General features: G+C 37.4%; 1 protein-coding gene across 2 annotated transcripts; it reads left to right on the plus strand.

Annotated features, from left to right (window-relative positions):
- Positions 1 to 12,263: 12,263 nt before the first annotated feature.
- On the plus strand, positions 12,264 to 15,456 carry LOC126620769 (endo-1,4-beta-xylanase 5-like). 2 transcript variants are annotated; one of them, XM_050289047.1, is made up of 8 exons: positions 12,264 to 12,371; positions 12,462 to 12,544; positions 12,762 to 12,808; positions 12,966 to 13,188; positions 13,349 to 13,515; positions 13,737 to 13,835; positions 13,973 to 14,764; positions 14,893 to 15,456. In XM_050289047.1, the coding sequence occupies exons 2-8, from the start codon at positions 12,493 to 12,495 to the stop codon at positions 15,241 to 15,243; spliced, it is 1,731 nt and encodes a 576-aa protein (XP_050145004.1). In that variant the 5' UTR covers positions 12,264 to 12,371; positions 12,462 to 12,492; the 3' UTR covers positions 15,244 to 15,456. The 2 variants fall into 2 exon arrangements, with proteins under 2 accessions (XP_050145004.1, XP_050145005.1); XM_050289048.1 differs by having other exon boundaries at positions 12,283 to 12,371; positions 12,467 to 12,544.
- Positions 15,457 to 18,283: the final 2,827 nt, after the last annotated feature.

The following is an 18,283-nucleotide window of genomic DNA, read 5'->3' on the forward strand; positions in this document are numbered from 1 at the left end:
GTAGGGGTCTGATAATATTGTCGTAACGCTTACAAACCCACAAGTGTTTGATTGTTCAATTTGCTATGAACCCTTGACCATCCCTGTCTTTCAATGTGGCAAAAATTGTTACTTAGCCTGCGTTTCCTGCTGCTCCAAAAGTAAAAATAAATGTCTATGCTACTCATGCTCCGGGTCAGTTGGCTTTAATCATTGTCGGGGAATCGAGAAGGCTTTGTAATCAATTGCAAGATCATGCCCAAACGTACATTATGGATGTAAAGAATCTGTGACATACCATCTAAGAAGTGCACATCAAAAGGCATGTGTGTACTCACCTTGCTCATGTCCCCATCTAGGCTGTACCTATCGCTCTTAAGCCGAGAAGTTATACCCACAATTCAGCAGGGCTCACGAGGGATCCGCTGCAACAAGATTTGAGTATAACCGCAGATTTTCCGTTACATTATATCTTTCTGACACCTTGCTTGTTCTCCATGAAAAGAAAGATGGCACATTATTTGTCCTTGCGAACTATCCTACGGAAGATATAGGATATGCGGTGATGGTTACCTGTGTTCAATGCACATTCTTGGAAGGCTTCTACTATGATCTTGTGGCAAAAAGCAATGGAAATTCTCTCATATTAGAGTCTTTCACCAAGAGCATCCCGCGCCAGCAGGTACTTAATGATGATAGCCGGCCTCCTAAAACAGGTTTCCTTTTAATCCCAAGTGATTTTATCAGCTCTGGACGCCAGCTCAAGATGAATCTCTGCATATGGGCATAAAGGGTAACTGTCCTTCATATTGCTTAAAAATAGTTTAAGTATCCTCGCGTTTAATTGGCATGGGATTACGATTTCTTGGTACCAGATACCAATGTAATTACAGTTTATGATGTACGGATTTTGTTGTTTTCCTACAATTATTAGTTGGTTATGTTGTTATACATTGCGAGCGAACACACACACACACACACACACACATATATATATATATATATATTTGTGTGCTTCATCTGCGGGCCAACATGAAGAACTCAGAATTTTGATGAATAAAAACAAACATAACCATTGATGTTGCTAAACATAAGTCTGACAATCGACCCAAAAATAAAGACACAAGTCATACACAGTTAAATGAATATATAGCTGAGAAGTTCAACTTGGAAATTTCTCTAAGTTGTAGGATGTAGAGCAAAAAATAATCCAAAAAATCTAGAAGACAAAAACAAGAATGCCCTCATTACCGTAGCTCAGCAGCCCTAGAGGTCTAAGCGGCTTGACTACCTCAAAGCAGACATTAAAGATATGATTAATTATATTCCCAATTGAAGATAAACTTCATCAAGTAAGGAATCCCTATCACAATAAATCATTGATATGCTTCCATCATCATCCCAAGATATTCTTTCCTAATTAATATATTGGGAATATTATTTCCTTATTCATCCAACGGATGACACACACCGGATATTATTTCCCAAGATATTATTTCTGGCACGACAGATGCTAATGGTTTCTTTTTGAGGCCTCTCTCCCGCATGGTGATTACGAAGTGAAAATCACCCGGCCATCAGTGGAGACCAATTCGTCCTTAGTTCAAACACTGAATGTGGCACCAACTACTGCGTCCCACCAACGTTTGCAGCTCCAACTTTCTGCTTGAGTTTTATTCTATTATGCCTTTTGTTGACGTTTTAGTGCAAGTTTTATGCTCTTGCATTTTGTGTTGTTAATGTTATCTCCTTAATAACTAATTGATTATATTCTTATATACCTTTGTGACTATATATGTTATTAATTACTTTAGATGCGGGTGTAAGACTCATGTTGAGTTGTCAATTATTATGAATCGAATTACTTGAAAGACAAATAACTTGATCTTCAAGATATTTGGCTTTTAATGTGATTCAATATTGGTTGGCAAGAATCATGGAACCAAGATATATTTAGTTGACTAATTGAAACCCTAATTAAGTAGGACATATTGTACATGCCTTGGTGGGACAACATTAAGAATAAATGGTGATTTGGTGTATTCCTCTAATTACTATAATAGGCGGAATTAGGGGAACCCTAATCACTATATTAAGGGTGTCCCTGCTTTCACAAAACACACGTTCCATTCCGAGCAAACCCTATTATTGCTGGAACACTTCCGCTTGTTGAAAGTAGAAGACTAATTTGTTACCCGCAAGAGCCATGTCTTCCATATTCCAAAGATAAGTAAATTGTAATTGATTTATTGTAATTTTGGTTTATCAAATCTGTGATCCTAATCTCTTGTTGTTGTTCTTATGATTTCAGAAATATCTTACAGCGGGTCATCATGGAACCGAAAAAATGTATTCTTAATTTGCTATGGTCGTCATCGCCCTAATACCGAGTGAACCTTTTTAAGATTTAAGAACAGAAAAATTACACCAGCAGCATCACCTTCGACCTCAAGAACAAAAAACACAAATCCATGTCCTTGATTAGAAACTTTCTGTCCATCTGAGTGTGAAAATTTCCGTGTTCTAAGCAAAAAAAAAATAAAAAAAATAAAAAGGCTAAAAGTTGGAATTACCAGGGCAACCAACAGGTCTCCTTACGCAGGTATGACAACGGAAATTTTGACACATTGATTGACGTCTTGAAAAGGAGAAATAGGCATGCTGATGAAGCTACCATGGTATTTCTTCTTTTCAAGTTGACTACCTCTCTCTACATTTCACCATAAGGGTTTATGGTGTAGTTGGAGCTTAAGTTAATGCCTTACGAAGAACATTAAAGCCCTGGAGTCTGTATATTTTCACAGATCCTTGTTTGCTGTACTAGTGGTACACGAAGCTAGCGTGATGAAAATCCACTTTGAGATAATGGCAAGGCACTTTATCTCCCTGAAAAGTGGGATTTGCATGCCTTAAAAAATAATCCAAAACAATCACGATCTCTCTTACGATTCTCCTGTTAAATTTTAATGGAACTGCTCAACTCAACCCCAAACGTGCAAGTGATCCACTATGAAAACTATGAATTGTTGTGTTCAGTCATGCCAGGTAGTGCTGTATCTTTATTTTTTTATTTTTTTTGGTCAAAGTCAGGTGCTGTATCATTGCTTAAGTGGTGTATTCAATTGAGATTTTAAACACTCGTGATCGAGTTAAAAATTCAAGGATTTTGAAAGAATTCAATTGATTTCTATAGATTCCATGCATGTGAATATTTCAAGTGAATTCTATTTGGATGTTCAATTGATTTCCATAGATTTCATGTATATGAATATTTCAAGTGAATTCTATTTGGATGTTCAATTGATTTCCATAGATTTCATGTATGTGAATATTTCAAGTAAATTCTATTTGGATTTCAGTAGAGTTTGTGAGAGTTTGAATATTAATAATTTACTTGATTTCTATGGATTCTCATGGATTTTATTCTTGTCCATTAAATATGAAGAAAATTGAGGTTTTACCATAAAATTAATTGGCTATATAGAGAGTAGCGCAATTACGTATAAGCACATGCAAGGTCCCGTGTTTTCCTGATGTGGGATTGATACTCTCAACACGTTTTTCACATGTGGCGAAGTTTCAAGCCTAGCACTTGTGGCCGCTAGGCTTCACACGTAGGACAATTTGTTCTGATACTACAAAAAAAGTTGAAGTTCCACCATAAAATGGAGGGAGTCTTAACGAAATACTCTTGGTACTGTTCACTTTTAATGTTAAGGAGATTTTTACTCTAAAAAATCACTCCTTGTACTATTCACTTACAACACATTTTTGTCCTTTTGGTTAAAACTCAAAGTGTTCAAGTCTTTTGTTTTTTAGTTTTTCTTAAAATCAATTGGCTAGATGGAGAGTAACAACATAATTACTTATAAGCACATACAAGGTCACTTCTCTTTTTGATGTGAAATTGAACTCTCAACAAAATACATATGAAGAGTTAAAACTGTGCCACATCGCCAATACTCTTATTGCACATTACTTAACCCTTTTTCTTTACTTGATCTTCCCTTTGCTTTTCTTCCACAGCTGCATGCTTGCAACTTATCCACCCTCTTCCCCCTCCATCAGAAATCTCATGCTTTCTGTTTGTCAAATGAGAATTGAGCATAAAAAGCTGAGTGGAAAACATATAAAAATTACAACTTTGTGATGTCGTGAAACCACTACACTGCAAAATCAGATGAGGAAAACGCATTTGATAAATAAATAAGAGGTAGTAACCCATAACTAAAGTTGAACCTACACTATATATGAACTCTCATAAAATTCAAGGTGAACCAACTTTTTAGACTAAATTTGTAAATTATGTGATGTGTTACCAATTAGAAAATAAGCACATTAACTAACATTTGAGTGATAATCCAATCTTTAACAACCACGTCATATGATTTACAAAATATAGTTTAAAAAGATTGTCTCCCTAGCATTACTCTTTTAAAAATCCATTCAAATCAATGTTTTTTCAATACATGTGGACTTTTATAAACTCCTTTAATCTCCGAACTTTCATAAACTTTTTTTTTTTTATAGAGTACCAAGTTTTAGACTTTTTCAAATCTTTTAAAATCATTTTTAAGGCCTACTTGTTGTAGGCCTATTTGATTGAATGATCTAGGGTTTAGAGAGAGGGAGGGGCTGGCAATATTGAGGGAGAAGAGAGTGATTTAATTGTGAGATGTATTTGATTCACTCCATTGTGCCTTTATTTATAGTAGTATGGTAGGTAAAAACCTTTCCCTTTAGGATTACAACATTTAATAGGTAATCTACTCCTAATAGGAATATAAGATACATTCCCATATCTACTAGGATTTACACAATCACATTCCTATTCTAAATATGATTGCAACACTCCCCCTTGAGTGTGTAAATACTCAACAAACCATCGCATTGGATCTTCAGCATATAAGGTAGAATAGTTGATGAAGTCATCGGCACAACGGATGATCACGAGTCTCAAATTTATTTGAAGTATGCATTTGTAGTAAAACTAACGAAACCTCGCTATGGTAAAACCCAAGGCATGGGAAAAACCCACAGACGAAGGAGACAAGTGAGAAGTATGCATAATGTCTAAAACAAACCTTAAACATGATGAAAATAGTGAACTCAATGGAGTATGATCATCCCAGGATGGGTGCCTCATTAAAACCTCGTTAGGTAGCAAAAACCCAATGGGAAAATGCTCCTAATCGTAGGAAAAAGAGTACATTAAGATCATGTGAGTATGCTTCTAGATACTCCCCTTAAGCTAGACATAACTTCTAAATAAGAGAACTATAAATGATTCAACTTAGATAATTTACGCATACCGATTCCTTGGACGAGCTTCTGAAAAGCAGACTTGGGTAATGACTTAGTGAAAAGATCGGCCAGGTTGTCCTAGGAACGGATTTGCTTGACTTCAATGTTCTGGTGCTGTTGCTGCTGGTGTAAGTAAAAGAACTTCAGCGCTATGTGCTTGGTGCTGTCTCCCTTGATGTATCCTTTCTTCAACTGCTCGATACATGCTGTATTATCTTCAAAGATCGTCGTAGGAAGGTCAACGACCGATGTAAGACCACTAGTGCTTAGAATGTGTCCCATAACTTCTCTTAGCCAAAAGCACTCACGCGATGCTTCATGCAGGGCAAGAATCTCAGCATGGTTCGACGAAGTCGCAACTAGCATTTGCTTGGTAGACCTCCAAGATATAGCGGTGTCTCCAATGGTAAAGTCATAACTTGTTTAAGAACGTGCCTTATGTGGGTCAAACATATATCCAGCATATGCGTAACCAACAAGGCGAGAATCAATCCGAGGACCATAAGGGGCGGCAACACTCGAAGATTCGTGGGTATAGAACAAGCCTAAATCTGTAGTACCCTTGAGGTAGCGGAAAATGTCTTTAAAACCATTCTAGTGCCTGCGTGTGGGCATATTGCTATATCTTGCCAAAAGATTCATAGCGAATGAGATGTCGGGTCTAGTGCAATGAGCCAAGTACAATAAATCCCCAATTGCACTTAGGCAAGGAACTTCGGGTTCCAAACTCTCTTCTTCATCCTCCTTTGGACTGAAAGGATCTCGTTTAGCTTCTAAAGTTTGAACAACCATGGGTGTACTCAAAGGCTTCGCTTTATCCTCATTAAAACGATACAAAACCTTTTGGGTGTAGTTCGATTGATGTACTAGGATTCCATATGAACAATGCTTGATTTCCAGGCCGAGATAGTATCGAGTTTTCCAAAGATCCTTCATCTCAAATTCTGATTTCAAGTGTGCAGCAATTTCCTCAAGCTATGCGGGAGTCCCGATGAGGTTTATGTCATCAACATAAACTGCAACGATTGCAAATCCGGAATGTGACTTCATTATGAACACGCATGGGTATAATTTGTTGTTCACATAACCTTAACTTGTCAAATATTCACTTAGATGGTTATACCACATCCGCCCGGATTGTTTCGATCCATAGAGTGACCTTCTCAACCTGATTGAGAGAGTATTCCATGGTCTAGAACTATTTGAACTAGTCAATAGAAGTCATTCTGGAACTTGCATGCAAATTTCCGTATCTAGATACCCATAGAGATACGTAGTTACCACGTCCATAAGTTGCAGATTCAGTTTTTCGAAAACTACTAAACTGATTAGGTAGTGGAACGTTATAACATCCATTACGGGGAAATACGTCTCCTCGTAATCAATCCTAGGCACTGAAAGAAGCCTTGCACTACGAGACGTGCTTTGTATTGTGCTATTTCATTCTTCTCATTACGCTTCCTCACGAAAATCCACTTGTAGCCAATGGGCTTCACACGTGGTGGTTTAAGAACGATAGGTCCAAATACTTTACGTTTCGCGAGCGAATCGAGTTCAACCTGGATTGCTTGTTTCCAGTTTGACCAATCAGTTCTACCTCAGCATTCATCGACGAAACGTGGTTCAATGTCATCGCAAAGTATGATGTCAGTAGCTACTGAGTACACGAATGCATCGTCGACGATCATCTCATTCATATTCCAAACATCTTCCAATACTGCGTAATGGACTGAAATCTCATGATTCTCGGAAGGCCGGCATGTTTCGTCTGAAGCATTACCGTAATCTAGAATAACCTTATGCGTTAGAACGGATGAGTGAGCGATGGTTGGATTCAAACTAGGGTCACTAGTTGATGACATCTTCCTCTTCTGAGGTTGTGAATCATTTGAACCAAGGGATTTGCCACGCTTCAGGGTCGAAGCAGATGATTGGCTACCCGCCATTGTACCTTATCGCGTGGAAGGTGCGGCCTCCCCACTTTTAAGGATGGTTCGACCTTCCCAAGTAAGTTGTGGATGTACACGGGGCACATTTATCCCTGCAGGTGCATTTGCATCGGGTATATTTGATCTTGTCACTTTTGCTAGTTCATTAAAAGCATATGGCATGCTTTGAGCAATGCTTTGAAGATCTATAATTCGTCACACCTCAGTTTCAGACTGGGTGGTGCGGGGATCTAAATGAGACATAGTGGGAGCATACCACGACAATTCACGGCGTTTTATGGGAACGTTAGCATGCTTATGTCCCCTATTAACGGGAAGACAATCTCATCAAAGTGACAATTAGTAAAATGTGTGGTAAAGAGATCTTCTGCCAAGGGTTCTACATAGTGAACAATTGATGGCGAATCATAACCGATATAGATTCCCATTTTTCTTTGAGGACCCATTTTGGTATGTAACGGCGGCGCTATTGGCACATAAATGACACACCCAAACACCTGTAAATGCGAGACGTCAGGCTCGTATCCAGTGACCAACTGTAACGGTGAATGTGGTTGAGTAGTGGTGGGCCTCAAGAGGACCAACATAGCTGCGTGCAATATTACATAGCCCCAGGCTGATACCAACAGTTTGATTCTCATAACCAAAGTCTGAGCTATCAATTGAATATGTTTTATGAAAGCTTCTGCCAGGCCATTTTGGGAATGAACATGGGGTACAGGATGTTCCACATCAATCCCTATTGACATGCAATAATCGTCAAAAGTCTGTGATGTAAACTCTTCACCTTTGTCCAGTTGATTCGACTTAATTAGATAATCAAGGTGGTGAGCCCTAAGCTTAATAATTTGAGCTAGGAGTTTAGCAAAAACGACGTTGCTTGTGGACAACAGGCAAACATGTGACCATCTTGTCGATGTATCAACCAACACCGTAGAGTATCTAAATGGTTCGCAGGTTGATTGGATAGGTCCACAAATATCCCCTTAAATCCTCTGAAGAAACTTAGGGGGGTTATGAACAATCTTTTTATATGAGGGTTGAGTATTCAACTTCCCTAAAGAACACACTTTGCATGGCAGGAGTCTAACATAAGGATGTAACTTATGCCTGTATGAAGATTTAAGGATACGGCGCATCATGTCACATATAGGATGTCCCAAACGGTCATGCCAAAGCAACAAAGAGTCCTAGAACTCATGCATAGGGCCGGCCACACTGTGGGTTTCTATGTTGCGAATGGTTATGATGTACAACCTATTCAGCAGACGTTCCAACTTCTCATGAATACGCTTATGGCCATATTCGTACAAAATGACACAAAGAAATTCAGAACCATTATCTTAAGTTTGTACCATTGGACAACATGATACATGCCTTTCCGTATCATTCAACCAGGTTGGATGAGCCTGAGAGAGTTGTCAAATGAGCTTTCTTGGGTATTAAGTTAGTAAAATAGTGTCGTCGTTCACGCAAGATGGTGTGCGTGGTTGCACTGGTCACATGTATAAATATAAGTCCTTTCATTCAATTAAGCAATTCAAGAAAATAATATCAATTCAAATAACAATCCATAATTCAAAACAAACCAAAACCAAACAAATTATTCCAAATACTTAGAAAAATTGTTCAAAATTAAACCATAAACCTAGAAAAATAAGGGGGTAAGGTCGGCCACTCATAGTAGGTTTGGCCACTAGGGGTAAACACTCTAAAACACGTCTAATTTATTCATCAATAAGAGCTTACGTCTCCTAAAAATCTCCATTGATGTAGTTGCATCTTCCGAATGATCCACATGTGCAAAGTTAGACTCACGACGAGAATGATACTTGGCAATAGCCTCAGGGGAAGTTCAGCATATGCATGACCAATGATCCATTGATCCATATCGATAACACATGTCCAGTTCAGTAGAAGCAGGCTGAACTGGAGCTTTGCCCTTGTTCATGAAGTTTGGGGCCTTAAGGGTGAGTGGTGGACGCTGTTAGATCACATTTCTTCCTTTAGGTGCGGCACTCTGTTGATCGTGGGCCTGTGGTGGGGCTTGCTGCCCATTGCCACGGTTACGATGATTCTTTCGTCATTTATGGCTGCTAGAATTAATCGTATTTTTTTCGCTTCAGGCGCGGCGTTCGAGCCAATTGGTCAAGCTTGATGATTCTTCATCAAAACCTGGTTCTGCTTTTCAGCGAGAAGTAAAACAGAGATCAAATCTGAAAACTTGGTGAATTTTTGTGCCCTATATTGTTGCTGCAGGACAATTCTACAAACTTTAGAGTTGTATTCATTCACTGACTTAAAGTCCTGGAAGCGAAGATGCTCCCAGTCGTGTGTTGCTTTAGGCATGTGTTGGATCGAAAATAATATTATTGGATAAAAAATATAGCCCCAAAAATATTTGGGCTCGGGGTGGGTGCCTTGAGTAAAAGGCAAGGCCTAAAAGGGCCTCGGGAATGGGTTGTAGCCCCGGGAGGGGGAGGGGCGGGAGAAACCCCAGCAGTAGCTGGGTTTCAATTTTGGCCTAGGGGATGGCACATCACAAGGCCCAGCAAAAGTTGGCCTGTGGGTTTGGCGCGGAAAGCCCAGCCACATGGGCTAGTTGCAGGTGATGCGTGGAGTGGGTCGTAGGGACCAAGCCCAGCCTTATGGGCTGACGTGGAGGATACGAGTTGTGACGCGGGCCAAGGTGCAGGTTGCAGGCCTGGGCAACACAAAACCTAACAACCATAAAGGTTGCTGGGTGCAGGGGGAAAACCCAGCCAATTTGGGCTTGTTGAATGGCACAGGCCATGGTACAAACAGGCGAAGGGCTTCAGGCCTATCAGATTGACCCCAGGCCGAGGCCTGGTTTCTGCGTGCACAGTGATGGTGCGGTGGGTGTACCGCACCATGTTTAATTTCCCCTTTTTCGAAATCCCTTAGGGTTGAGGAAACCCTAAATATGCTTCTAATTTAATTTTATACATTGACTCACATATTCCACATAACAATTTAATTGTGCGATGCATGAAACAAATATATATATATATATATATATATATATATATATATATATATATATATATCAAAAGGAAAATATAAACATATAGGGGTTCATGCCATTGTGCCTTTATTTATAGTAGTAGGATAGGTAAAAACCTTTTCTTTTAGGATTACAACATTTAATAGGTAATATACTCCTAATAAGAATATAAGATACATTCCCATATCTACTTAAATTTACACAATCACATTCCTATTCTAAATATGACTGCAACACTACTATTATTTTGCCTATTCATCAAAATGTGAAATCTATTGAGTCATGATTTCTAGCAAGTACTTCTTGATTTTCTGACCCAAAAATGTAAGTTTTTCCTCTACAAACTCAAGGACGAAAGTAATTTCTCTCTTTAGACACTCTTTATTTGCCTCATAGGGATCTTGGTTCTTGCTCTTTGAAGTTGGAATTTTTTTCGACGTTTCAATTAATGTGAATTTTTTTCTCCTCCCATATTTCGGTTATGGACATTTAATTATTGTTTGAGCACAATTTGCAGCAGTAATCAGAATGACTAGAATAACCTCTAAAGCTATCAAAAAACCCTCAAAGAGTGAAAGTGACACTCAGAGCAGTAGCCTTGGAGCTTGAATATATAATTGCATACCTTAGATGATGGGTGAATAGAGACATTTACAGTGGTGATTGGAGAGTCTTTGAAAGAATTGCCAACCCTAGCTAGTCCGTGTGTAGTTCTGAATCCAAGAGGAAATCTAGTAAGATATCTCCTTACTTTTTAGATCACCCAAATCCATAAACTAGAGACTAATCTGGATTTAGATAAATATATCCTAACTTACTTGTCATGCAATCAAACTTATTTAACCACACCCACCGTAACTGGACCTCTCAGACCTGAGAGACGTGGTACGTTGGACTCTGACCTGACCAACTTAACCGCTCAGGGCAATCTGACATTCCGTATTAGAATGCCACTTAGCAGTATCTTCAAAATAAGTACGTAATCAAACAATCCTTAATAAAAATGATTTTAATATGACTAAAAGCATTTTTGGTAAAAATGTTTTTGAAACCAAGTTCTAATAGAAATGCTTTTAGTAAAGTGTTTTTTGTGAAAGTGTTTTGAAACCAATCATTGATAAAAATGCAAATGAATCCTAAAAAAACACTTGAAAAAGTACATGAAGTTCAAATGCTTGTGGAACTCAAAAATAATTTCACCAAAAGCGTTTGCAATCACTTTAAAGCCCTTCCAAACGAGCTTCATGATAATCTCCAGCTTTGTGTTGTAGAAATGTCCCTACCGGTAAGTCACATGCTCTTGGTATTTAGGGCATGAAAGTTAATAAAAAAAAGCTGTAGGATAAGAGGAAAGACTGCCATTTCCTCTACTAATTCCTATTTTACAAATGTTTACTTATATACAATTTTGAATTAATTAATTAAAACTTCGTGATCGCTTAGTAAGGAAAAGGCAAACAAACATTGAAGAAATGGAGATGGCGACTTCCAATACGACACATCAAAATTTGGATGTATTCATCCTAGTGCAGACTCCACTACTAGCTCCTATTAAATCAATGTACTTTTAAAGTTTATAGATCAGAGTTTTTGTTCCCTTGTTAATTAATATTTTTTATTCTTAACAATCACAGGTTCGTAGCACTCTAGATTTAACCTCATTATATGCAAACACTGAAGATAATTCACGGGGTACCATGAAACTCTGCAAATTAAGCAGTCAACTATTGCCATTGTTACCCGTGGTTATTGTCTTTTTATGAACCCAATTTCTCTAATATAAACTCACGCTTATTACATTCCAACGGCACAAAAACAAAACTTTAGAGGAAAGCATCAAGGTAAAATGAGATATTAAAATTGGATACATTTATTTATATTGCAAATCACTTGGCACAAAAAGACATTTAATGGCACACGAGGAGACTTTTAAAAGAAAACCAAAAATTATTATGGAGATTAGCTTTTGAAAGATACCATGCAAAACACTCAACTCAATTTACATTATAAATACCCCAATAGCGTCGACGCCACAACCACAAGTCTGGCATTTTGAAGATAGGTTCTTGTGTAGACTGTCATCACAGAGTGGTTTCTTCCTCCACTGCAATATTGTGTGTTTTGTGTCTCCAGTTGCTTCACAATAACATACCTAGATCTTTCTTCCCAAAACTATGAAGTAATTAACTTTTATTTCTTGCTAGGAAAGACTGTTGTGTTTTGAAGTGGATCAAGATGTTCACAGAAGCTTGCACCTTATTGCTTTCATGCATCTTTCTGTATTTTGGTATCTCTCTCTCTCTCCTCGCTCTCTCTCTTATATATATGTAAATTTTTCATGTTATTTTAACAAAAATATATCTTCACCTTGCCAAGAAAAGTGATTAAGCATTAGGATCCTAATTGTTTTTCTTGTTCCTTTGGTTACTGTTAAATCATGCAATGAATGTTTTGCCGTCGTATAAATTCATCTTTCTAAAAGTAAACCTTTTCAACTGTTACAGGGCATGGCACCCATGCATCATACTACAACTACTCCACAACAACAAAGGCAAGAATCAAACTCCCTTCACAATAATTTCTTTCTTTTGCTTGTATAGGTTTTGTCACTTAATGATCAGATTTATAAATTATATATATATATATATATGAATTTATTATACATGACTTGTGAAACATTGTTGAAAATCATTAACTCCTAGCTACAGTGCTTGGTAGAGCCACTAGATGCCCTATATGGAGGAGGGATTATAGTAAATCCAGAATTTAATTACAACATTGAAAGATGGGAGGCTTTTGGAAAAGGGAAAATAGAAGAACGGATATCGAAGAAAGGAAACAGGTTCATGGTGGCACACAGTAGAAAACATCCACTAGACAGTTTCTCGCAGAAGGTTTGGGTTGAGAAAGGGAAAATCTATAGCTTTTCTGGTAACTAATTTCATCATCAATTTAAAAGCTATTTTTAATTGGATGTAATGTATATATTGTAGATTTAAGAGTATAATACTTGTTTCAGCTAGAACTTATGTGATTTATTAATTATTTGTTACATTATTATTTGATTGAGGCAAGTTTTGGAAATTTTCAGCTTCTGTTCAAGTGAGTGAAGGAAGTGGGATAGTAGCTGTTGTTTTCAAGTTTCCCAACCGCGATGCTGTGCGTGGTGGTGATGTAATAGCTGAACATGGGTGTTGGACACTGCTAAAAGGCGGTTTCGTAGCCAATTTCACAAGCCCTGTTGAGATTCTTTTTGAGGTACGGTAAGGTGACATATATCCATATATATATATATATATATATATATGAATATATGAATATGTATATGTTATGGTTCTTGTAATATTGGCAATTCTTCATTTCTATTTTCAAACTATCGATCAAGGAAGAATCACAAGTATCCTACTGATACCACAAGAAATTCAAAATTAAATGAGTTTCTTGACCGATATGCTTTTTTGTATGTATCTTTTAACTAGAGCAAAAATACATCAGTGGAAATAATGGTGGATAATGTCTCATTGCAACCTTTCACCAAGGAGGAATGGAGATCCCACCAAGACAAAAGCATTAAAGAGGTACCTGGTACACCCAAACACGATGAATCCCTTGTTTTGCGTTATGCATAAGTATAGGGATAGTGTCAATTCGTATTCGCAGGTTGTGTTTATGTCGTGTCATTTGATGATAATTTTGTTCACTCTAATCCCTGCAGCTGCGAAAAAGTAAGGTGAGGTTCCATGTAACTCAGGCAAGTAAAAATCCTCTTAATGGTACTAAAGTCTCCATCAAGCAAGTTAAGTCGCATTTCCCATTTGGATGTGGCATGAACCATTACATCCTCACAAACTCCGATTACCAGAAATGGTTCGCCTCGAGATTTAAATGGACTACTTTCACCAATGAGATGAAATGGTACAGCACTGAGAAAGCACGTGGCCAAGAAAACTATACTATTGCAGATAACATGGTCAAATTTGCACAAAAAAATGGCATTTCTATTAGAGGTCACAATGTCTTCTGGGACGATCCCAAGTACCAGCCCGACTGGGTTAAATCCCTTTCCCCTGAGGAAGTACGAACAGCAGCAGCAAAGCGAATCAATTCAGTTGTTTCTAGATACCAAGGACAACTCATTGCTTGGGATGTAGTGAATGAGAATCTTCATTTTAGTTTCTATGAAGATAACCTCGGCGAGAATGCTTCAGCAGAATTCTATTCCACAGCTCAACAGCTTGATCCTGACACAACTATGTTCATGAATGAGTATAACACCATGGAATATAGTAGCGACGAGAAATCAAGTCCAGCCAACTACAAGAAAAAACTTGAGGAGATCTTATCATATCCCAGAAATGAAAATTTGTCGCTAGGAATAGGGTTGCAAGGTCACTTTGGTTCTGGTCAGCCAAATCTTGCGTACATGAGATCTACTTTAGACATGTTAGGTGCAATCGGACTGCCAATATGGCTTACAGAAGTGGATGTGGAAAAAGACCCGAATCAGGTACGAAAACTGCAATATGTAAAGCAATTTGATGATCAATAAAAGTCCAAAAATAGCAAACTTGGCCCGTGACATTTTCAATTGCAAGAGTTTATATTAATACACTACTATTTTATTTTTTTTTGCAGGCTCAGTATTTGGAAGAGGTACTAAGGGAGGGATATTCTCATCCGGCGGTTCAAGGGATCATCATGTTTGTAGGTCCAGAGATAGCCGGGTTTAATGTGACCACCCTTGTAGATAAGAACTTCAAGAATACACCAGCAGGAGATGTTGTGGATAAGCTGATTGAGGAGTGGAACTCTAACACTCAGGAAATCATAGCAGATGATCAAGGATATATCGATGTTTCTTTGTTCCACGGTGATTATGAGATAACTGCAGAAGGCCGCGTTGCTAATACCTCGGCTACCCTAAGTCTTAGGGTTGCACGAGCTCATGAACCGCAGGCAATTGTTCACGTTCATATTGATACTTGAAACTGAAACACAATGTATACATGAGAAAAATAAATTTCTACAGTATTATCACAAAATCCTGGTGCAACAGCCTACAGAAATTTGTGATAGTTAATAGCAGTTGTTGCCAAAAGTTGAAAATTTGTTGCCTAAGAGTATACGCAACAAATTGCAGTCATTGCCACTTGTTAGACCTTAATAACTAAATCAATAAAATACATGACTATATATGGACTGACCTGGAGCTGGAGATGCTGAAAGCTTTGGTTGCTTGAACCACAAGGAAATCTAGCCTTTATGTGCCATAGACTCAATGGGGAGTTTGTAAGCTTTGATGCGTATACTATATGTGCAGGGATCCCTTGTATTTATAGTGGCATATATCATAGAGTTCCGTCCATAAAAGAACCCACAATTCACCTGGAAAGCCAATAACTTGATCCACACGCCAACATAGAGATCTAGACTCTTTGAACCCCTTTAACCTCAGATAATACAATCTAATACACTACTTAAGAGAGGACAGTTGTGTCATAATTCTACAATGACTATGAGACCAAACCCTAAGTGAATACATAGTAAAAAGGTGAAGTAAAACTCCAGCACCACTGTCATTGTCTTTACTGCCATATATTTCTATTTAACAGCATCCTTCCAAGCCAGCAGAACGGAAAATAAGTGCATCCACATTGATTTTGGGTATTCCATACCTTATTATGGTAAGTAAGCATGCCCCAATCTAATATAAATTACACAATGGGGGATTTGGGGGGATTCGGACTCGAGTGCATAAAGGGAGCACACCTGCACTAGCCAAGTGGTTGTACCCACGTCTGCAATTTCTATCTAAGAGTTTTCATATTTGTCCAATTTTTACTAAAACAAAGTTAAGGTTCATTGCATGGATAATCAAAGATTGAATAACATCAAATATTCACAAACGCCAAACAATTATTCTTTGTTCCGCTTCATGCATTTATTACTTAATACTAATTTGAGAATGTTACGAATTCATTTACTTTCAAATTCAATTAGAAGGGGAATGAATTTATCCACATTTTGTAATTAAAACCCCCATAATCTGTAATATATGAGAGCATAAAAAATTTGGGAAGACAAAGAAATTTAAACAAAATAGAGGGAGCATAAATTTGGAAATTTATCAATTTCCACAATCATTTAATTTACAAATTTAGTCTACAAATTGAATTTCTCTAGCATTAAATTACTCAGCTATAAATTCATGTAAATTCGGAAACACGTAATCCTAATTGTCTGTCAAAGTTCTTAGCCTAAATAATTCTAAATCCACAATTCTTTTAGTTTATAACGCAGCTACAATGCAACGTTAATTTCTAGAATATGAAAGGAGAAAATTGCACACTTCCTTTTTGAGACGAACTGACTATTGTTAGCTAGCTTGGACAAGTGAGAGTAACTTACATGTAATAGATTTATTATCACTGTGATGGTGAATTTGTTTCCAGTAAATATTTCCCCCGAAAAGCATGACGTACAATACAATACAATACTTGTTAATGGCTTACACATTGGGACCGAGCAATTTTATAATATGTTATAGACAGATTATGTCATTTGCCAGCATAGGCCAAGAGAAGGCAACACAAGTTTGCCCTTGCCTTGAATTTGGCAATGGCCGCCAAACCAAATAAACTACACACTCACATCAAATATGAATTTGATATTTGAATTCATCATCATATCCATATATCATGGCCTCATATAACAAGTCCATATCTATTGACCCAAAAAAAAAAAAAATGCAAGTCCGCATATATCCAATTGTGGGTGAGTAAGCAACTTGATAGGCAATGCTGATTACCCCGCCCATGGAACCAAAGCGAGAACAATTCAGAAATAAACAAAAATAATAAAAATTCTAATATTTTATTAATCAAAATATACTTGCTATACAAAACGAAAATTACACAATAAATACATAAATTAATGTTACTAACTTGATTACAGAAGGTAAAGGCTAGCGTAAAAGCTATGTCCTGCAAACAATATTTTCGTCCCACTCCTGTGCTTGTGGTTCTATAACGTCTGCTCGACCAGAATTCAACTACCTAATTCTACAATCCGCACTGGATTCTAGAACTCTAGCGAATTTGCTTTTTGTGTGTTTACTCTCTAGAAAATTCGTACAGAAGGAAAGAGCAAGAAAAGATATATTTATTTGGATACTGTGATTGCAGATATAAAATACCTGTTTAGTGTATTTGAAGGTACACAACTCTTTCTAAGAGCTGTGTCTTTTAATCAAAACGTTTTTAATTAATAAATTAATTAAAAACTTAATCCGAAAATTAAAATTAATGAATCAGATTAATCCCAAGGCACTTGTCTTGATTAATTAACATTAATTGTATTTAGGCTATATTATACAAGCCTAATCCATAAGGCCCAAGCCTTCAATCCATTTCCAAATGGCTCATGTTGTAATTACTAGACTAAAGCACTAAATCTATATAAAGGCCTTTGGGAATTTTGTTTTCCCCAATGTGCGACAAGAGTCTCAAAACTTCAAACAGCTACCAATTTAAAGCACGTTTAGAAATCACTAATGATGGTTTATTTACATATATATATATATATATATATATATTTGTATATACAAACTACATATTGACTACATGCTGCATGTGCAATGCTTAAGCTAAGATTCAGAAAGAAAACAAAAGAGGAGAGAAAACACTTTCATGGCCTAGCTCCTTATAGCTATGAAGCACGACACTGCTGCCATAATAATGGTGATTGCAACAAGGCTTACATCGTCAAAGATGGCCGCGAAACGCATTTCTTGCAGCTCCCAAATAGTCGAAGCGCAGTGACTCAGCCCCGCACAAATCATTACCAAAATAGCCATTTCCTTCTGGTATCACCACAATCACATGCAATGGCATTACAAGTACTACTAGAACTGAATTCTGAGCATTAGACAGGAGGAAATAAAAGGAAAAAAGACCTAGCAGCTATCTCATCCCTAATATTGTTGACATATATAGTAGTGAAGGAAATCTATACACACACATATATA

This window comes from Malus sylvestris, chromosome 5 (assembly GCF_916048215.2).
Source record: "Malus sylvestris chromosome 5, drMalSylv7.2, whole genome shotgun sequence".
NCBI classification, from domain to species: Eukaryota; Viridiplantae; Streptophyta; class Magnoliopsida; order Rosales; family Rosaceae; genus Malus; species Malus sylvestris.